General features: G+C 40.0%; 2 protein-coding genes and 1 long non-coding RNA gene across 7 annotated transcripts; 2 read left to right on the plus strand and 1 right to left on the minus strand.

Moving 5' to 3' along the window:
• The first annotated feature begins 284 nt into the window (after nt 1–284).
• ccpg1 (cell cycle progression 1) lies at nt 285–9,572 on the plus strand. Of its 4 annotated transcripts, none has more exons than XM_081605192.1 (11): nt 285–396; nt 847–927; nt 1,608–1,725; nt 2,462–2,547; nt 2,620–2,809; nt 2,918–2,992; nt 4,093–4,407; nt 4,504–4,619; nt 5,526–5,645; nt 6,206–7,500; nt 8,821–9,572. In XM_081605192.1, the coding sequence occupies exons 2-11, from the start codon at nt 868–870 to the stop codon at nt 9,008–9,010; spliced, it is 2,565 nt and encodes an 854-aa protein (XP_081461318.1). In that variant the 5' UTR covers nt 285–396; nt 847–867; the 3' UTR covers nt 9,011–9,572. The 4 variants fall into 4 exon arrangements, with proteins under 4 accessions (XP_081461318.1, XP_017159540.1, XP_017159538.1 ...); XM_017304051.2 differs by lacking the exon at nt 2,918–2,992 and adding an exon at nt 7,574–7,625 and having other exon boundaries at nt 8,821–8,955; XM_017304049.2 differs by lacking the exon at nt 2,918–2,992.
• Nucleotides 9,468–14,439, minus strand: pigb (phosphatidylinositol glycan anchor biosynthesis, class B). Its single transcript, XM_008405402.3, has 12 exons — nt 14,316–14,439; nt 14,091–14,214; nt 13,629–13,746; nt 13,436–13,540; nt 12,581–12,711; nt 11,793–11,933; nt 11,663–11,714; nt 11,388–11,599; nt 11,247–11,311; nt 10,957–11,176; nt 9,726–9,903; nt 9,468–9,651 (listed from the first exon to the last, which is right to left on the minus strand). The coding sequence occupies exons 1-12, from the start codon at nt 14,425–14,427 to the stop codon at nt 9,538–9,540; spliced, it is 1,572 nt and encodes a 523-aa protein (XP_008403624.1). The 5' UTR covers nt 14,428–14,439; the 3' UTR covers nt 9,468–9,537.
• Nucleotides 12,161–14,577, plus strand: LOC145551102 (uncharacterized). Of its 2 annotated transcripts, none has more exons than XR_014086908.1 (4): nt 12,161–12,251; nt 12,590–12,727; nt 14,086–14,297; nt 14,401–14,577. It is a non-coding gene; the product is annotated as an uncharacterized LOC145551102 (long non-coding RNA). The 2 variants fall into 2 exon arrangements; XR_014086909.1 differs by having other exon boundaries at nt 14,120–14,297.
• Nucleotides 14,578–15,016: the final 439 nt, after the last annotated feature.

The following is a 15,016-nucleotide window of genomic DNA, read 5'->3' on the forward strand; positions in this document are numbered from 1 at the left end:
GGGCGTATCTTAAACTGTGGAATAATTATAACTTGGTCTCTAAAGCTCAGGAAAGGTGCTGTTTTTCTGTCTAGAGCTCATATTAAACGACGTAAGCAGCCTTTTTCGTCACGCTTCCTTGTTTATGTTCTTTTCGCCGCCGCAAAATTTGCTTGCTATTGGCTTGCAGCGTCCTCGTTGAGCCAGTTTGGACGCCGCGCTGCCTCAAGGGAAATGTAGTTCTTTAGGTTTCAAGAACCACTATGTACCTCTCCAGGAATTCGACCCAAAAACTACATTTCCCAATAATGTTGGATCTGCAGTGAGCCGTTAACGGATAACTCGGGTTTTGGCAATATTGCAACAACTGTGGAGCAGCTTGCAAACAGCTGTGTAGTCGCTGCGCACAAAACACAGGTAAAATGAAGCAGTTTTTCTTTCTTTACATGCATCTGGCTAGGATGAATCACATTTAAAAAGCAATGGGCGTTGTCTGCATCACAGTAATTGCATGGTGTGTTTGTGTTTTCCGGGGGTGACTTTAATAATAAATATGTTAAACAACTTAAGCAGTGGAAAATAATCAGCTGAATGTCGTTATTTGGTGTTAAGATGCAGCAGTAATGGGTTCTGTAGTTACCAGCTCCAGAGTTAGCTGCGGATATCTGAGATTTTTATGGTTGTTTTTGTTGTCTGGCCGCGTAGCTTCGCATAATCTTGTAGATGTAATGCCACACTACGCCGCATGAGGCCGCTGTTTCACCAGTTTGGTAATTTATTTAGAGGCTAAAATAAAATGCTTATTAATGTTTTCTATTCCGAGTAGCATCCCTATCAGAAAGCTTACCCTTCATTTGTTCGTTACAGCCTTGGTTGTTGCTGACAAACATGTCAGAAACATCAAGTGACACTGAGTCCTCCTGTGGCTGGACCATTATCAGTAATGAGGTATGCTCTTGTTATAAAAATAGTATTTAACAACATGCATCATATGGTTGTTCAGTCTCAATTAGAGAGGCACAAATCAGATTCTTGTGGATGATGTAACGAAGACTGCTCTGACTTCTGATCTCACTTTAAGAACCTATATATATATATATATATATATAGAGTTAACATTTTAAACTGGTTTTAGTGCCTTATATTTAAAATTAGTATGGTTAGCTTGGTTAGCTTTAGAAAAGAGTAAACCACTTGTGTATTACTTTATATAGAGTCTAAGTTTAAATATGAGATTTTCCAAAGATTCCCAACATTTCAGAAGTTGTCATGTTCAAGGAGAGAAATATAAAAAAGAGAAAGCAGGGCAAGTTTGCTGTCTTCTGCTTAGCCTTCCTATTTTCTGTTCAAAGTCTTGCTCTCTACTGTTATCTCACAGTCTGAAGGAAACATAGATACTGATCAACAAAGACAGTTTTAAAGATTTATAAAATAATAATTCAGTGATTTCTGACCATATGGTCACCTGTTGGGGATAATCAAGTGTAAAATTTCCTGGTCTTGTCTTTTCTTTTCTACATAGTTAAAACTGGTTCAGGCATTATTATAACCGTACACATACAAAGTATGAACTATGCTATTCCTTCATCCTTTTCCAGTTTTTCAGTATTTCTGATGTGCTTTTGCAGGGCTCAGATATAGAGACACTGGCATCGGAGGCTGTAGGCGAATATGGAGCTGAGCTGGTGGAGCGGCCCACTTTGGAAGAACCACAGCTGCTGGAATCACAAACCTCAGTATCTGCTGGTAAAAATATGGCTAAATGCTGTCCTTTAGATAGCAGTGCTGGCTTCAGTGGTTATAAATAATAAAAAGCAGAAATACTTTTAATGGGGTGACAGAAACTGTTGAGGCAATAAATCTGCTGTTTTCATGTTAATCCCCGGCCTAAAGAGTTGATATCACAGCAGGTCATATCAGAGTGATGGTGTCCTTTTTATTTACTATTACTTGGTGGATTGTTTCTAAAATGAGTATTTTACTAATTACCAGTTTATATAGAATATAAACAATGCACAAAAACTTTTTATTTTGCATGTTCTTTGCTAAATAAAAATTTTGAATTTGCCAATGTAGTCGAGTAAACATGAATTCTTAATATATTATGAACTATTAAATCATGAGAATTTACCTTGTAAAATTTTTTGTCTGATGTAACTTTAACTTTTGCCTCCCGTTTTCAGTTTTAAACAAAATTGTTTGGTTTCTTTTTTTTAGCTTTATTTGTGTTGTGTGTATATGTTTAAATGTTTTTTATTATGCATATAAAATGGACATCTACATTTATTGCGTATTTAAGTTTAGTTAATTGTGACGTTATATCTAAGCATTGTATTTTGGTTAAATCATTTTTTGTTTAATTGCCAAAGTTTCTTCGCACAAGTTGCTGTGCACAAGCTTGCCTAATTAAGCTGATTCAGATTTTATTTTCCAAGGCTTGTTCTAATCATACTGAACTTTCTTCTTTTTCCATTTTTACCAGCTCTGTGTGTTGAAGAAAAAGCTCCTGATTCTCTTGATGACACACTTGGAGAACAGGCTGTAGATGAGACGCTGTGCAGTCCTGAGGTGAGAGGAGCTGAACTTATACCCAGAAAATATCAGAATAATCCAGAATTACAGTTTTATGACCGTCTGCAGGCTGGAGGCTGTTCTGCAGTCAGGGAGCAGGTCTTCTCCTCCAGTGATCACTCTGACATTGTGACTCTGAGGGACCTGAAGGAGGACGAGCACGCAGAGGAGGAGGAAGAGGAGGAGGCAGCCAGCACTGAGGAGAATTACCTCGGCACCTCCAGCAGCAGTCATTACACCTTCACTGCTACAGAGACGGGTAAGACTCACTGCACACCTCATTGTTTTCTTCAGCAAAATAATTTAAATCCCTCCTCAACAGTCGACAGCAGCGATTCAAACACCAAATGTTCCTCTTCTGGAGCAGGTTTGTTGTTGAGTCGCTGGAAACTTCAACAAACTCTGGTGAACTTGAGTCACCGCCTGAGGAGTCACCTCCCTGGTAGTGGCTCGTTTCCTGATTTAAATCAAAATGAATGTAATGTGATGCTAACCTTGTTTAGCAGCATACCAAACTAACACTGGGTGCCTTTCAAAAGCCTGAGAGTTGTGGGCTGGTAGTTTTAGTGTTTGATTGCATGAGCAGATCTTAGGCATGAGTGTGACTTTTTGCATCATTATCATTTTTACCCCTGCGAGACAGACTAGAAAATCCAATAAACTTTATTAAAAAGGATTATATCTTTTCCGTAAAATGATCTCCTCTTATTATCTCTTGTCTTTATTCACTTTCCTGCTGATATTAGATGAGACGACTGATTGATCTTATTCACAAAATATAATCTGAACCACTGGAATCACAAATTCTAAATATTTATTTGTGGGTTTTATACACCCATCAAGCATGATGGTTTAAACCTAACATGCAGTGCCTTACAGAAGTGTTCATGCTAGGGGTGGGCCATATGAACTTAGAGTTTTATCTTGATATTTTGTGGTAGTATTGTAATAACGACAAAAATGATGATGGAAAACTATTTATTATTCAACTGGATGACTGTGAACCTTAAACAGCTGCTCACAGTAACTGTATTTTATCATATTTTAAAATGTACTAATATATATATTTTTAGCATCCTTAATTGAAATGTATTGAGACACAGATAAATCAAAAATTCTTATCATCAAGAAATTGTCACAATAAATAAACATTACAATAAATGCCTACCCCTAATTGATACTCTGAACTTTTTCTAATTTTTACTGCCGTGTAACTACTACATATAACTACTCTTTGGTGTTTTTCTGCTAACTCATTATGACCTGATGCTACATGGATAATTTTACCTTTTAAAAGCCTGGAATGGCTTTACATTATCCCACAAAATTAGGATATGTTAGAAAATATTGCTAGCCGATATTATGCAATAACAAGTTACTGTAAATGTGAACTTCTCAGATGTTTTTTATTTCTCTGAAGTCTGTGTGATTAAAAAAGTCTTCAGATTTTTTTAAATCTGAAGTTTATGACCCCAAATCTTGGGGTCATAGTGCGTTAGTGTCTTTTCTTCTTTGTCATAATCTGTTTGCTGTGAAATGCAGCTTTCCCGGCGCAGCAGCCAGCAGTGACAAACTCAAGCAGCAGTGACGATGAGGTCGGACGAAGCTCCACTCCTGTCGTACGAAGACGAAGGGTTAGGAAAAATACCACGAGCGTTGTGACTGATCCAGAGGAAGACGAGGAGGTGCTGCCAGAATCGCAGTCCAGTGAGGAAGAACAGCAGCCTGATTGGGTGGAGGGGAGACCAAACGCTGCTAACGAGGACCGAGAGCAAAGCCGAGGCGGGAACGTCCTTAACAGCTGCATCCTGGTCGCCCTCATCATCGCCATCAGCATGGGCTTTGGGCACTTCTACGGTAACGCCAGATTTCATACTTTAACATGTGCAGACCGGCAGTTGCAGGCCTCTGTTGTGATGTGTAAAAGATCCATTTTACCAATCTCTCCTTCAGGCACGGTCCAGATTCAGGAAAGGCAGAAAACTGTGGAGAAAACCAGAGGAATTGAACACCCGGAGGTGAGGGGTCTACTTGAGCAACGTATCAGAGATGAGCATTTAACAAAGCAGGTTAGTTAATACACACCTCACCGCTGAGGGAACAGGAAGCTTAGAGTGTAACTAACCCCTTAAATCAACTTTCTTATGCTGATAAAATTTCTAGGTAGGTTATTTAGGGTTCCAGCTTTATGTTTCTGCACAAATTTTGATATTGTCTTGTAAATTTGTTTAGTTCTTTATTATTTTTGCCTAAAACCATGTCAGTGCTGGCCCCTTTGGTTAAACAATCCCTAAGCAATTGAATTTTCCTATTCTTTAAAATGGCGCAGCTTTTCATCACGCAGTATAAAATCATCTCACTAAAACTTTCCAACAAACACAGAAAAAAGTCACTAGATTTGTCACTTATTGTTTTATTTTAGTCATTTATATTTGAACATTATACAAACATCATTTCTGAATGGTTTGTCTTTTCCAGAAGCCGCAGCACAGTGCATATAGCAGTAAAACCAAACAGGATTGAGTTTCATTTGGGTTGCTAGGTAACGGGGCTGAGGCTCAGCTGGGGTTGCTAGGTAACAGCGCAGTGCCTGTCAATTGTGACTTAACATTTGGGAGGTTTTTGAACGTCTTGTTTTCCAGACACCAAAAAAAGGTAAACTTATTACCAGAAAACAGGACGGGGACTATTTTAAAAGCAGCTGAGCCACAAATGGAAGTAAGAAAACGTGCAAAATATGAATTTTGAATAACAGGTCCCCTTTAAAAACATCATGGGAACAACTTGGAGCACTGTGGTGCTGTCGCATTCGCACTAGAATTACTTTTTTCAGATTTGACACAACTTCATTGTTGATAGAGGTCCTTTAAGCATAAAGTCAAAATTAAAAACAGGATAATTTCAATGATTTTATGAACGATTCAATGATTCATTGCTTTGATTGTATGAACTGAAAAAACTTTTATTTCACCCAGAGGAGCGACTTTGGCCCAGATGACCATGATGAGCAGCAAGTTATTAATTTCCTCTCAGGAGTGATTGAAAAAGCAAAGGAAGAAAACCATGAGCTCAAAGCAAAACAAGTTTACATCCAGGTAAATCCAGTTGTCTCTGTTCAGACATGTAACCCAAACTTTAAAGGTGCAATTAACTTTTATTAAAAAAATGTTTTTTATGCATATTTGTTAAAAATGTCACTATGTTGCAACAGTATAATATGAGACAGATAATCTGTGAAAAACTCAATCTCCTCCACCGCCCCAACCAAATGCAGCCAATCGGAGCCAGGAGGAGTGTCTGTCAATCATCCTCATGTACTCATTGCTAAATGTGCTAATGATGGAGAAACAACTCTCTGTTACAGGAAAACAATTTATCCTTCGTCATTGGAGGCTCTGCTAACTAGCTTGAGCATTCATGACAGGCTGTGCTAGCTGTAGCATAGCAGAGAGCAGAGTGATTGACAGCGCTAAGACCTGCCTCCTGTCTCTGATTGGTTTTTAGTTAGCACTAGGAGAAGGCAGAGGGGGCTGATTGTTTTTCACAGATTCTCTGTCAGAACATCGTGACAGTTTCACAAATATGTAAAAAAAAAAAAAAAAAAAAAGTTAGATATTAAGTATTAAGCGGTAAATATGTGTCTTTTCTCATCAAGGTTCAGAGAGATAACCTGGAGCGGATGCTGAAACAAACCGAGGAGGAGAAGATTGAAATTATGTCTCTGCAGCAGAGTCTCTCAGATGAAAACGTCCAGCTAAGAAACTCCATGGCACGCGAGGAAAAGTCTCTGTCCGTCCTGCAGGACGAGTTGAGAAACCTGCGCTCCCAAATCAGAGATCTGGAGGCGAGGGGAGCCGGAGCCGATTCTCTGCTGTTTGAAAACCAGAGACTGAAAGAGCAGCTGGAGGGGGAGCAGATGACCATCAGAAACTTCCACCTTCAGAGGGAAGACATGACGACTGAAGCTCACATGCTGAGGAAGAAGCTGGAGAGAGAGAGGAAGGTCACGGACGAGCTGAGGAGGGAGCTGACCTCTCTGAGGAGTCACGTTTCAGAATCTGACAGGCAGAGTGCTTCAGAAGCAGGAGGTTTGGAGAAACGTCTGCTGGATCTGGAGAAGAGGCTGAGCTTCGAGCAGCAGCGCTCCGACCTGTGGGAGAGGCTGTATGTGGAAACCAAGGCGGAGAAGGTCAAAGGAGACCGAGAATCCAAAGTGAGGAGAGCTAAACAGGGAGTGGCCGGGAAAATGAAGGAGACATTCGATGCTGTGAAAAACTCCACCAAGGAGTTCGTCCACCACCATAAGGAGCAGATTAAGAAAGCCAAGGAGGCCGTGAAGGAAAACCTGAAGAAGTTCTCTGACTCCGTCAAATCAACTTTCAGACACTTTAAGGATTCAGCCTCGACGTTCATCAACAAAGCCCAGGGATTTTACAGCAAGAAATGTGACAGAGCAAACACAGAGGAGTCCTGGCAGCACAGAGCGCAGAAACCCAGACGCACACCCGACTCCTTCCAGAACCAGCGCAACACACGGAAATCAGCCGGGAAGGTTGTCCAGGACGAGGACGAGCGCAGCCACAAGAGCAGCATGAAGGGCTGCACCGGCGTCTTCGACTGCGCCTACCTGGAGTCCATGAGCCTCTTCAACAAAGCCACAGAGCCGATCAGAGCCGAAGAGTTCGACCTCCTGCTGCAGAGCTACCTGCAGCAGGAGGTCGACCACTTCTACCACTGGAACGAACTCAGGACGTTCATCAACGACTTCTTTCACAACGGACTCTTCATCCACGACCGCATGCTCTTCACAGACTTCGTAGGCAGAGTGGAGAGCTACCTGAGCGACATTCGTGCATACCGCGGCCTGGACGGCGACGTGTTCGGAGACCTCGACGACTACATCTACAGGCACTTCTTTGGAGAAGGCTACGCCAGGAGCTACGGTCCGAGGTAGGTCCCCTGCAGACTGAAATATCCTCCCAAATGATGGTGCGCTCAAAGCTAAGACCGGTTTGTTTTGCAGGCATGCAACATCTGAGGAACTCCTGCAATGAGAGACTTTAACTTAAAATAATGTAAGGAATAAAATCTGATTCCAGGGAAGAAAACATTAAAGTTATGTCTTCTGCCTCCATCTAATTAGGATAGGAGGATGTGGCTGAAAAATGTGTAATGAGAGTTTTGTTTCAGTTTGTATTAATAACTATTGATTAGTTTTGTTTGTTTTAAATACCTAAAATACTGCCAAACTGGTGAGGTGATCTTTCCTGTTTCCTGTTTTACTCCTCGCAACTAATTTTTTTAATTATCATTTTTAAGTATTTATGAGACACAGTGGGAAAAAATTTAAACTGCTGCAATGTGAGTTACCCAACAGGTTGTTGCTAGATAGCCAAAGAATGAGTGAGTTGCTAGGTAACCAGAGAGTGAGTGAGTTAGTTGAAGCCATTGACTTTGCTTAGCTGAATCAGAATCAGAAGTCCTTTTATTGACATTTTGCACAAAAGAAAGAGCAAAATTAAAAAAAAGAAACTGAAAGGCAAGTTAAGAAATTGAATTAAAATAGTAAAAAACACAGAACTGGGAAACGTAAACAAATGATCAGATTTTAGATGAATTAGCTATGTTCAGGAGAAGTTGAGTTAAAAGTCACTGAATAGATGAGATAGTTCCTATGAAACTAAAGAAAATGCGAAAAGCATGGTTATTAAAAGACAAACTGTGTTTACTTTGTAACCATTTCTTGATGAAGCACGGCCACGTTTGGGTCGTTCTTGAATTGAAGTTTGTACTTTGGTCACGCCTGGTTTAGATGGAGGCCATGTTTTTGGATTTTTGTCTTCATTTTGCTGTTTGTTCTCTAACAGATCTCTGAGACCTTCATAGAACATCTGGATTTATACTAAAATTAAATTATTTTTTATTTAGATGGCGGCTGAATGTAATTTTATTGAGTGTTAAGAGAGTAGCGGGATTTGAATACAAATGCACACCACTTTTTCAGATTTTAATTTATAAGAAATTTCTTTCCACCTCATAATTTTATACTACTTTGTATGACCTTGTCATATAAAATTCCTACAAAACAAGTTAAAGTTTTTGGTCATTTGACAAAATGTAAAGTGTTTCATATATGAGTACCCTACCTGCTTTGCTTTCCACTGAATTTCTGCATCTTTTGAATCCCCAATGCAGCATAATTTCCTGCTTGTAAAACTCTTAACTGTGTCTGATGGTGGTGATTTATTTGTTTTTGTTTCTACTCCACAGGGGTCCGTTTCAGAGAGCTGAAAACCCAAAGGAAGAGTGGAGGGCAAGGCACCAGCAGAGGAAGCAGCCGAGGAGTAAATCTCGTCCTCACTGCGGACGCAGGTGGAGCCGATCAGGAAGAAACGCAGACGGGCACATGGCTGATGTTAAAATCGAACTGGGCCCAATGCCCTTTGACCCCAAATACTGAAAATAATTCATGATAAGGGTTTCCCTTAATTGTGAGTTTTCTTTTCTTTTTTTCTCTTTTATTTTTTTTGTAAGTTTGCACAATCCTTGTCGAGCTGCTGAATGTCCCAGAGCTGTTCTGTGTTTAACAACCTAAAGGTTTCACTTTCCTTATGAATCCTGCTAAATTAACATTCATACTTCACAAAAAATAAAACAAAATATCATGTAAAAGGAAAATTTTACATAACTTATAATCATATACCAGGCCAAACTCAAACCTAGAGGTGTTTAGTTTGTAGCCAGTTGGTGTTTTGGTTCAGATCAGCTTTCAGAGTTCAGACGCTGTTTTCTAACATTCCACCTCGTTTTAACTGGACCCGCTTGTTTTACCTCAGCTTCAAATGCTTCTCTGACAAAAGACTGGAAATCAACAACTAATTCACTGTGGTTGGAAATGAGATTTTAAAACGGAAACATTGGAGTTTAAAATATTTATTACAGTAGCAAATTGTTACATTTTCCTTGGTGTTTCTGCTAGGTTTTTTTTCAGTGCCTTTCATAAATAAAAATGCTTCCTCCAACTCTTCCCTCGGGAATGTGAGTGTGAAATATCTCTGCTGTCCTCGTGAAGTTATTCGCTTGCAGGAATGTCGAAATCTCCTACAGTTAAGAAACAAAACCTGTTTAATCTACACATCAGATATTTGCAGAAAGAGTCTCTATTAGTGCCTTACCTTTTCCAAAACGTCAAACAAAACCAGATGTGTTGGCAGGGAGGATTTGTATGGAAAGGCAGTCCGGAGCCAGAGCAGAGGATTGCTGTAAAACTGTGCAGCTTCTTCAGCGTAGCCGTCCTCTCCGAGGTCTGGAGGACACTCCAGGATCCTCATCTTCAGAGGACAGTGGACGTGGCTACGAGGAGACAAATGACTGTCAGCTGCCATGCGTAAATAAAGGTTTTAACCAGCTGAGTCTTCTAAGCAGCAAGACTTTCTTGCACTGGTTCTTCAGGACTTATGGGTCTTTTTTTATGCTTTTGTTAGGTCTAAAAGAAAAATAAACATTTTATCCTGTTGTTAGTGCTAAAACACTTTTTGCTGTTTTCTGGGATTTCATTAAATAAAATCTTTTTTAAAAATCTCATTAAAAAAGTATTTTCTGCTAAAGTATTTACTATAGATTAAACCTTTGTTCATCTGTGGAGTTTTGGAGCCTCGTTTCTTTTTTTCAAATGTCTGATTTGTAGCTTGAAGTGCGGCGATAAAAAGCTTAAAAGCAGCAAAGTTCAAACGTTTTTAACAGCCTGAAGAAATATCACCAAATTTGCAAGAAAGTGACACATTTGATGCAAAATACAAAAATTTATATATACAGTTTGGAAAAAAGGAAGAGTCCACTGTACTTAACCCTTTTGAAAACCTCCTGGTTATTCCACCAAATTTTGATTTCTGAACTCTTCCTGAGTTAAAACATTAATATTGTTTCTAAATGAATATGAACTTTTCTCATTATTTGAGGTCTGAAAGCAATGCATCTTTTTTGTTATTTTGACCATTTGTCATTTACTGCAAATAAATAAATTTTTGGTTGGAATTTCAGAGACATGTCAGTAGTTCATAGAATAAAAGGACAATGTTCATTTCACTCAAACATATAGCTATAAAAAGTAAAATCAGAGAAATTGATCATTTTAAGTGGTCATTTGTTTTTCCAGCACTGTATGTGCATTTTAAAAAACATTCAAGCTAGTTAATTATGGTTATGGGAAAAATTAGACACTAAGCTTCAGAAACTTCCACCTTATTTGAATTTGAGTTAATTTGCTCACCATTTTTAATGTAACAACATTACACCCTCCATATTCTTGGAGGGTGTAATGTTCCTCTTATTTAACTTCTGCTGCAGTTCAGGCAACAGTCTATCTTATAAAGCTCTGATGGGCTGGAGGTGTTTTGGTGTGTGTACCTGTAGAAAGGCGTTGAGTGGCAGGGCATGAGGAAGAAGACATCGGACTGCGGGCGGGCGGAGTCGCTGCTGACCTCACAAAGCCTCTGAAGGTGGCTCATGACATCCAGAGTGCCTCGCTGGTGTATCAGACCCGTATACAGAGCCAGAACCAGGTTGGACACCATGAGGAGGGCTGCAGCTGGTCGCTGCCACGCTTTGAGATGAGCCAGAGATATTCCTGTGATAAAACACACCTCTGTTAAGAATATATCCCAACACTCTGGGTTTAATTAAAAGTGGATACCAACCACAGAAGATCATGCAGAACGGCAGCACAGGGTAGATGAACCTGAACTCCTTGTGAGGAAGGAAACTGAGGAGAGAAAATACTCATGGATTAATTCTGCAAATCTCACAATCATGTTTTTCTACTCTTTAGTTCAGATTACCTGTAAACAACAATAGTCCACAGGACTGTGGCCAGCAGGATTCTATATTTCCTGAAGGCGAGGATGCATCCATGTAGAAAGAAAGGAAGATGGGGACCGATGACGACGGCGAAGCCCTGGCTGAAGTACCAGTGCCAGGGGTGGGAGCCGTAGAAATCTGCCACGCCATGCAGGATGTTGAACTTTATGAAGTTGAGCTGCACCAAAGTCCACTGGAACAGAGACCAGCTGTTACCATCTGACCTCAGACATCGAAGCTACTGGCTCTGTTTTACCTTTTCATAGAACAGACAGTCGATCAGTGCTGAAATAAGAACCGCCAAAATCCTGGAAATGAGAGAATATGAAGCAGTGAGGAAAGGAGGTGAGACCCGGCTACGCGTTCATGAGGCTGAGAGCACACACCCTATGGGAATGTAGCGGCGAGTGACGAGTCTCAGTTTGTTCTCCTCCTGCCAGAAATGCCACATCAGCAGAGGAAACCAGACAACCAGGGCCGTCGGGCGCACAAGCACAGCCAAGGCCACCAGAGACAAGTACTTTTTACTGGAAAATAACAAAACCAGTGAGGGGAAAAAAACACTTTAAGGTGACCTATTGTGCTTCCTTGAATGGATCAGGATAGATTTATGAGATATAGAAAAAAATGACATGAAATTTTTTGCACAACATTATTCTTAGTTAATGAGATTTCAGTTCTGTCCTTGTTTAGCTCCTTTCAGAATGAGACGTTTTAGGGCCTCTTGTCACTTTAAATCCAAATGACGTGCTGCTGGCCACGCCCCCGTTTACGTCAAAATGGCTGCAAACAGATGCGCAAATATACAGCCAACTTGTAACATTATGCAGACGTCTTTTCTGAATGTAAGTAAACAACAAAACTCTCGTCTTTTCTAACATCCACACAGCGGTAAAACCAGTTGACTAAACTTGCTCTAGTTCCACAGGGGTTGCTAGGTAACATCTCTGGGCACGGCTGCGGTTGCTAGGTAACAGCGCAGCGCCAGTTGAATGTGACTTAACGGCTCATTTTTCAGACACAAAAACACATTTATCCCCAAAAAATACAGCTTGGTGTTTTTTTGTTGTTGTTGTTGTTTTAAAGCACTTGACTGTTTTAGAAGCAGCAGAGACCCAAAACGAAGAACAAAAGCATGCAAAATGTGAACTTAAATGTGCTAACTCGCATTCACCTGCTGCAGGTTTTGGACCCCGATAGTGGGAAGTAAAACAGAGCCAAACAGGTGAGGGTGGTCTCAGCGGTGTTCGTCAGAGTCCTGGTGCAGCAGAACCAGGAGAACCAGGAGCACAGGTGGCAAAAGAACTGGAAACCAGAACAGGTTCATTTCAAAACTCCACATGTCTCCAGATTCAATTTTAATGATTGTTTCCCACTTGTTATAACGTTGTTGCATTTGAGTTAAGATTATTTACTGTGGATTCAATGAATCAAGAACAAATTACTGAAACTGGCTTAAGATTTTCCATTGCTCTTATGTCATCTGGATGAGCTTAGATCAGCTCTATTTCACAAACTAGAACCTTTGGACTTACCACATCAGGACTGGGTGCACATTATTCAAAGCACAGTTTGTAAACTTCAGTGTTTTTTTTAACCAGACGCTGTTTAAGACCCACATTCAACCTGAATTTAAAATTTCAAGAGTGAAAAAAAACATAGTGAAATAGTGCTTTATTGATTTGTGAACAAATATGATTTGGCAAATCATAGATATTAGTGTTTACACACCTGCATTTATTAGTCATGATTAGGTTTTGTCCTTCATGAAATGAAAAAAAAAGTCTGAAAATTCTAAACTTTTTGCAGTTTGCTGTTTCCCACACTTAAACAAATCTGTAAACTCTTACAAGCAAATCCTAGACTTTTCAAGACTCTGTATGACCCTTGTGAAACTTCAGAGTGATCCAAGATATAAATGAACAAGCTGTTCTCGCTTTAATTCATTTACCGGGTTCCAGATGTTTGTTGTATTCGGAAAGGAATGTGTCCTGGAGAGAGGAACGTGACAAAGATGAGGTTTTCCTACCGTCCATCTTGAGACATCCTCAGTTTCCAATGTTCGGATGAGCAGGTAGAATTTCACATCGGCGAACGCAGCCAGGAGAGCTTGAAATACTCGAGGAAGCCAAATCTGCAACCACAACAAACCCACATGAACTCCCATCACTCATGTAGTCAAAAAAAAAGTGTTGTTCCGAGAATAAAATAGAGCAACTCACCAGGAGATGGACTGTGTCGTAGTTTAGAAGGTGTAGTATTTTGTACAGGAATGCAAAGAACAATGGAAATGTGAATCCTCTGATTCCTGCTTTCCACTCCCACGTCAGATACCCGTACGTTTAATTATTAAGGTTATAACCTCAATAAAAGGATATACCCCACAGTAAAACCAGAGAGAACAAGGTGCTGATTTTATCTCTACCATGCAAAACAAAATTAACACCACTGCTGCTGTTCAAGGCAAACATCTGCATATAACGTGTGATTATATTTTAAAGTTTATTGATCTTTGAGAATGTGTTGTCATGACCATTTTTACTTCAAAATGGTCTCAACTGAACATTATTTATCATCCAACTAAATTTATCGTGATGGGCCTACTTGAAAATCTGTCTTCTGAACAGTTGATTCATGCTATTGAAATGTTTATTTAAATAATTATGAACATTGACAAAGGATATTTAAAGACCATCCGATGGGCCACCTCCAGGGACTGCCAGTACTCATCAGGGACAAAGCTGGTCTGAACCAGGACACAGTTAACCAGCCTGAACACCACAGTGAAGACAACCACCTTCAGCAGACCTGTGGAGATAAATCATCTGAGTGGGAACAGGAATTTCCTGACTGCACTCAACAGCAGCAGCAGCGTTTAATGGCAGATGGAGGTGAGTAAGTCACAGCACCGTGGTTTAAAAGTCTCCCATCCTCCTTGGAGTAAAGAAGGGACCTCCGTTTCCTCAGCTTCACATCCTTTGCTTTGCTCCCCAGCTTCAGCCGAGAGCGCAGGTTCTCCATCCTTACGTGCTGCTGGGGGGCATGGCTCACCTGTCGGAGCACAACTCGGCCGAGACCCCGAAGAATCTAACGCAGAGAAAGCTCCGTACTGCAAAGTCTAAATAAACTATTTTAACCCGGGGTTGCAGCTGCTAACTCCGTAAATTTCCCTGCTTATTTGACTTCTATAAAAAACATTTTTATCTGCTTTAACTTCCTAGTTTGGACACATTACACAGGGTCATCAATACTTCCGCACTCACGCTTATTTCCGGTGTTTTGGTTGTGTCGGAACTTCAAAGTAAAAGTTCTTGTTTTTCCAGTCTGCTTAGTTTTTTTTATGGAAAGTAAATTGGCTTACGATTGTTTTGTTTCTATTTGTCCAGCAAGTAAAATAGTATAGTTAGTATACATGTACAATGAATATATCTTGAAATTACAATTTTTTATATAATTTTAACCTATTAAATTATGACGTAGAACCAAAAAGAAATCTGTAATTATTAATTAAAACAAGCATTACACATATAAACGATCATGTCGAACGCAATAATATTTTTGCTAAAAAAGAAAAGAAAAAGCTACCTTTGCCACGCTACCTTTAATAGGT

Source organism: Poecilia reticulata, chromosome 3 (assembly GCF_904066995.2).
Source record: "Poecilia reticulata chromosome 3, P_reticulata-male-v2, whole genome shotgun sequence".
Taxonomy (NCBI): domain Eukaryota; kingdom Metazoa; phylum Chordata; class Actinopteri; order Cyprinodontiformes; family Poeciliidae; genus Poecilia; species Poecilia reticulata.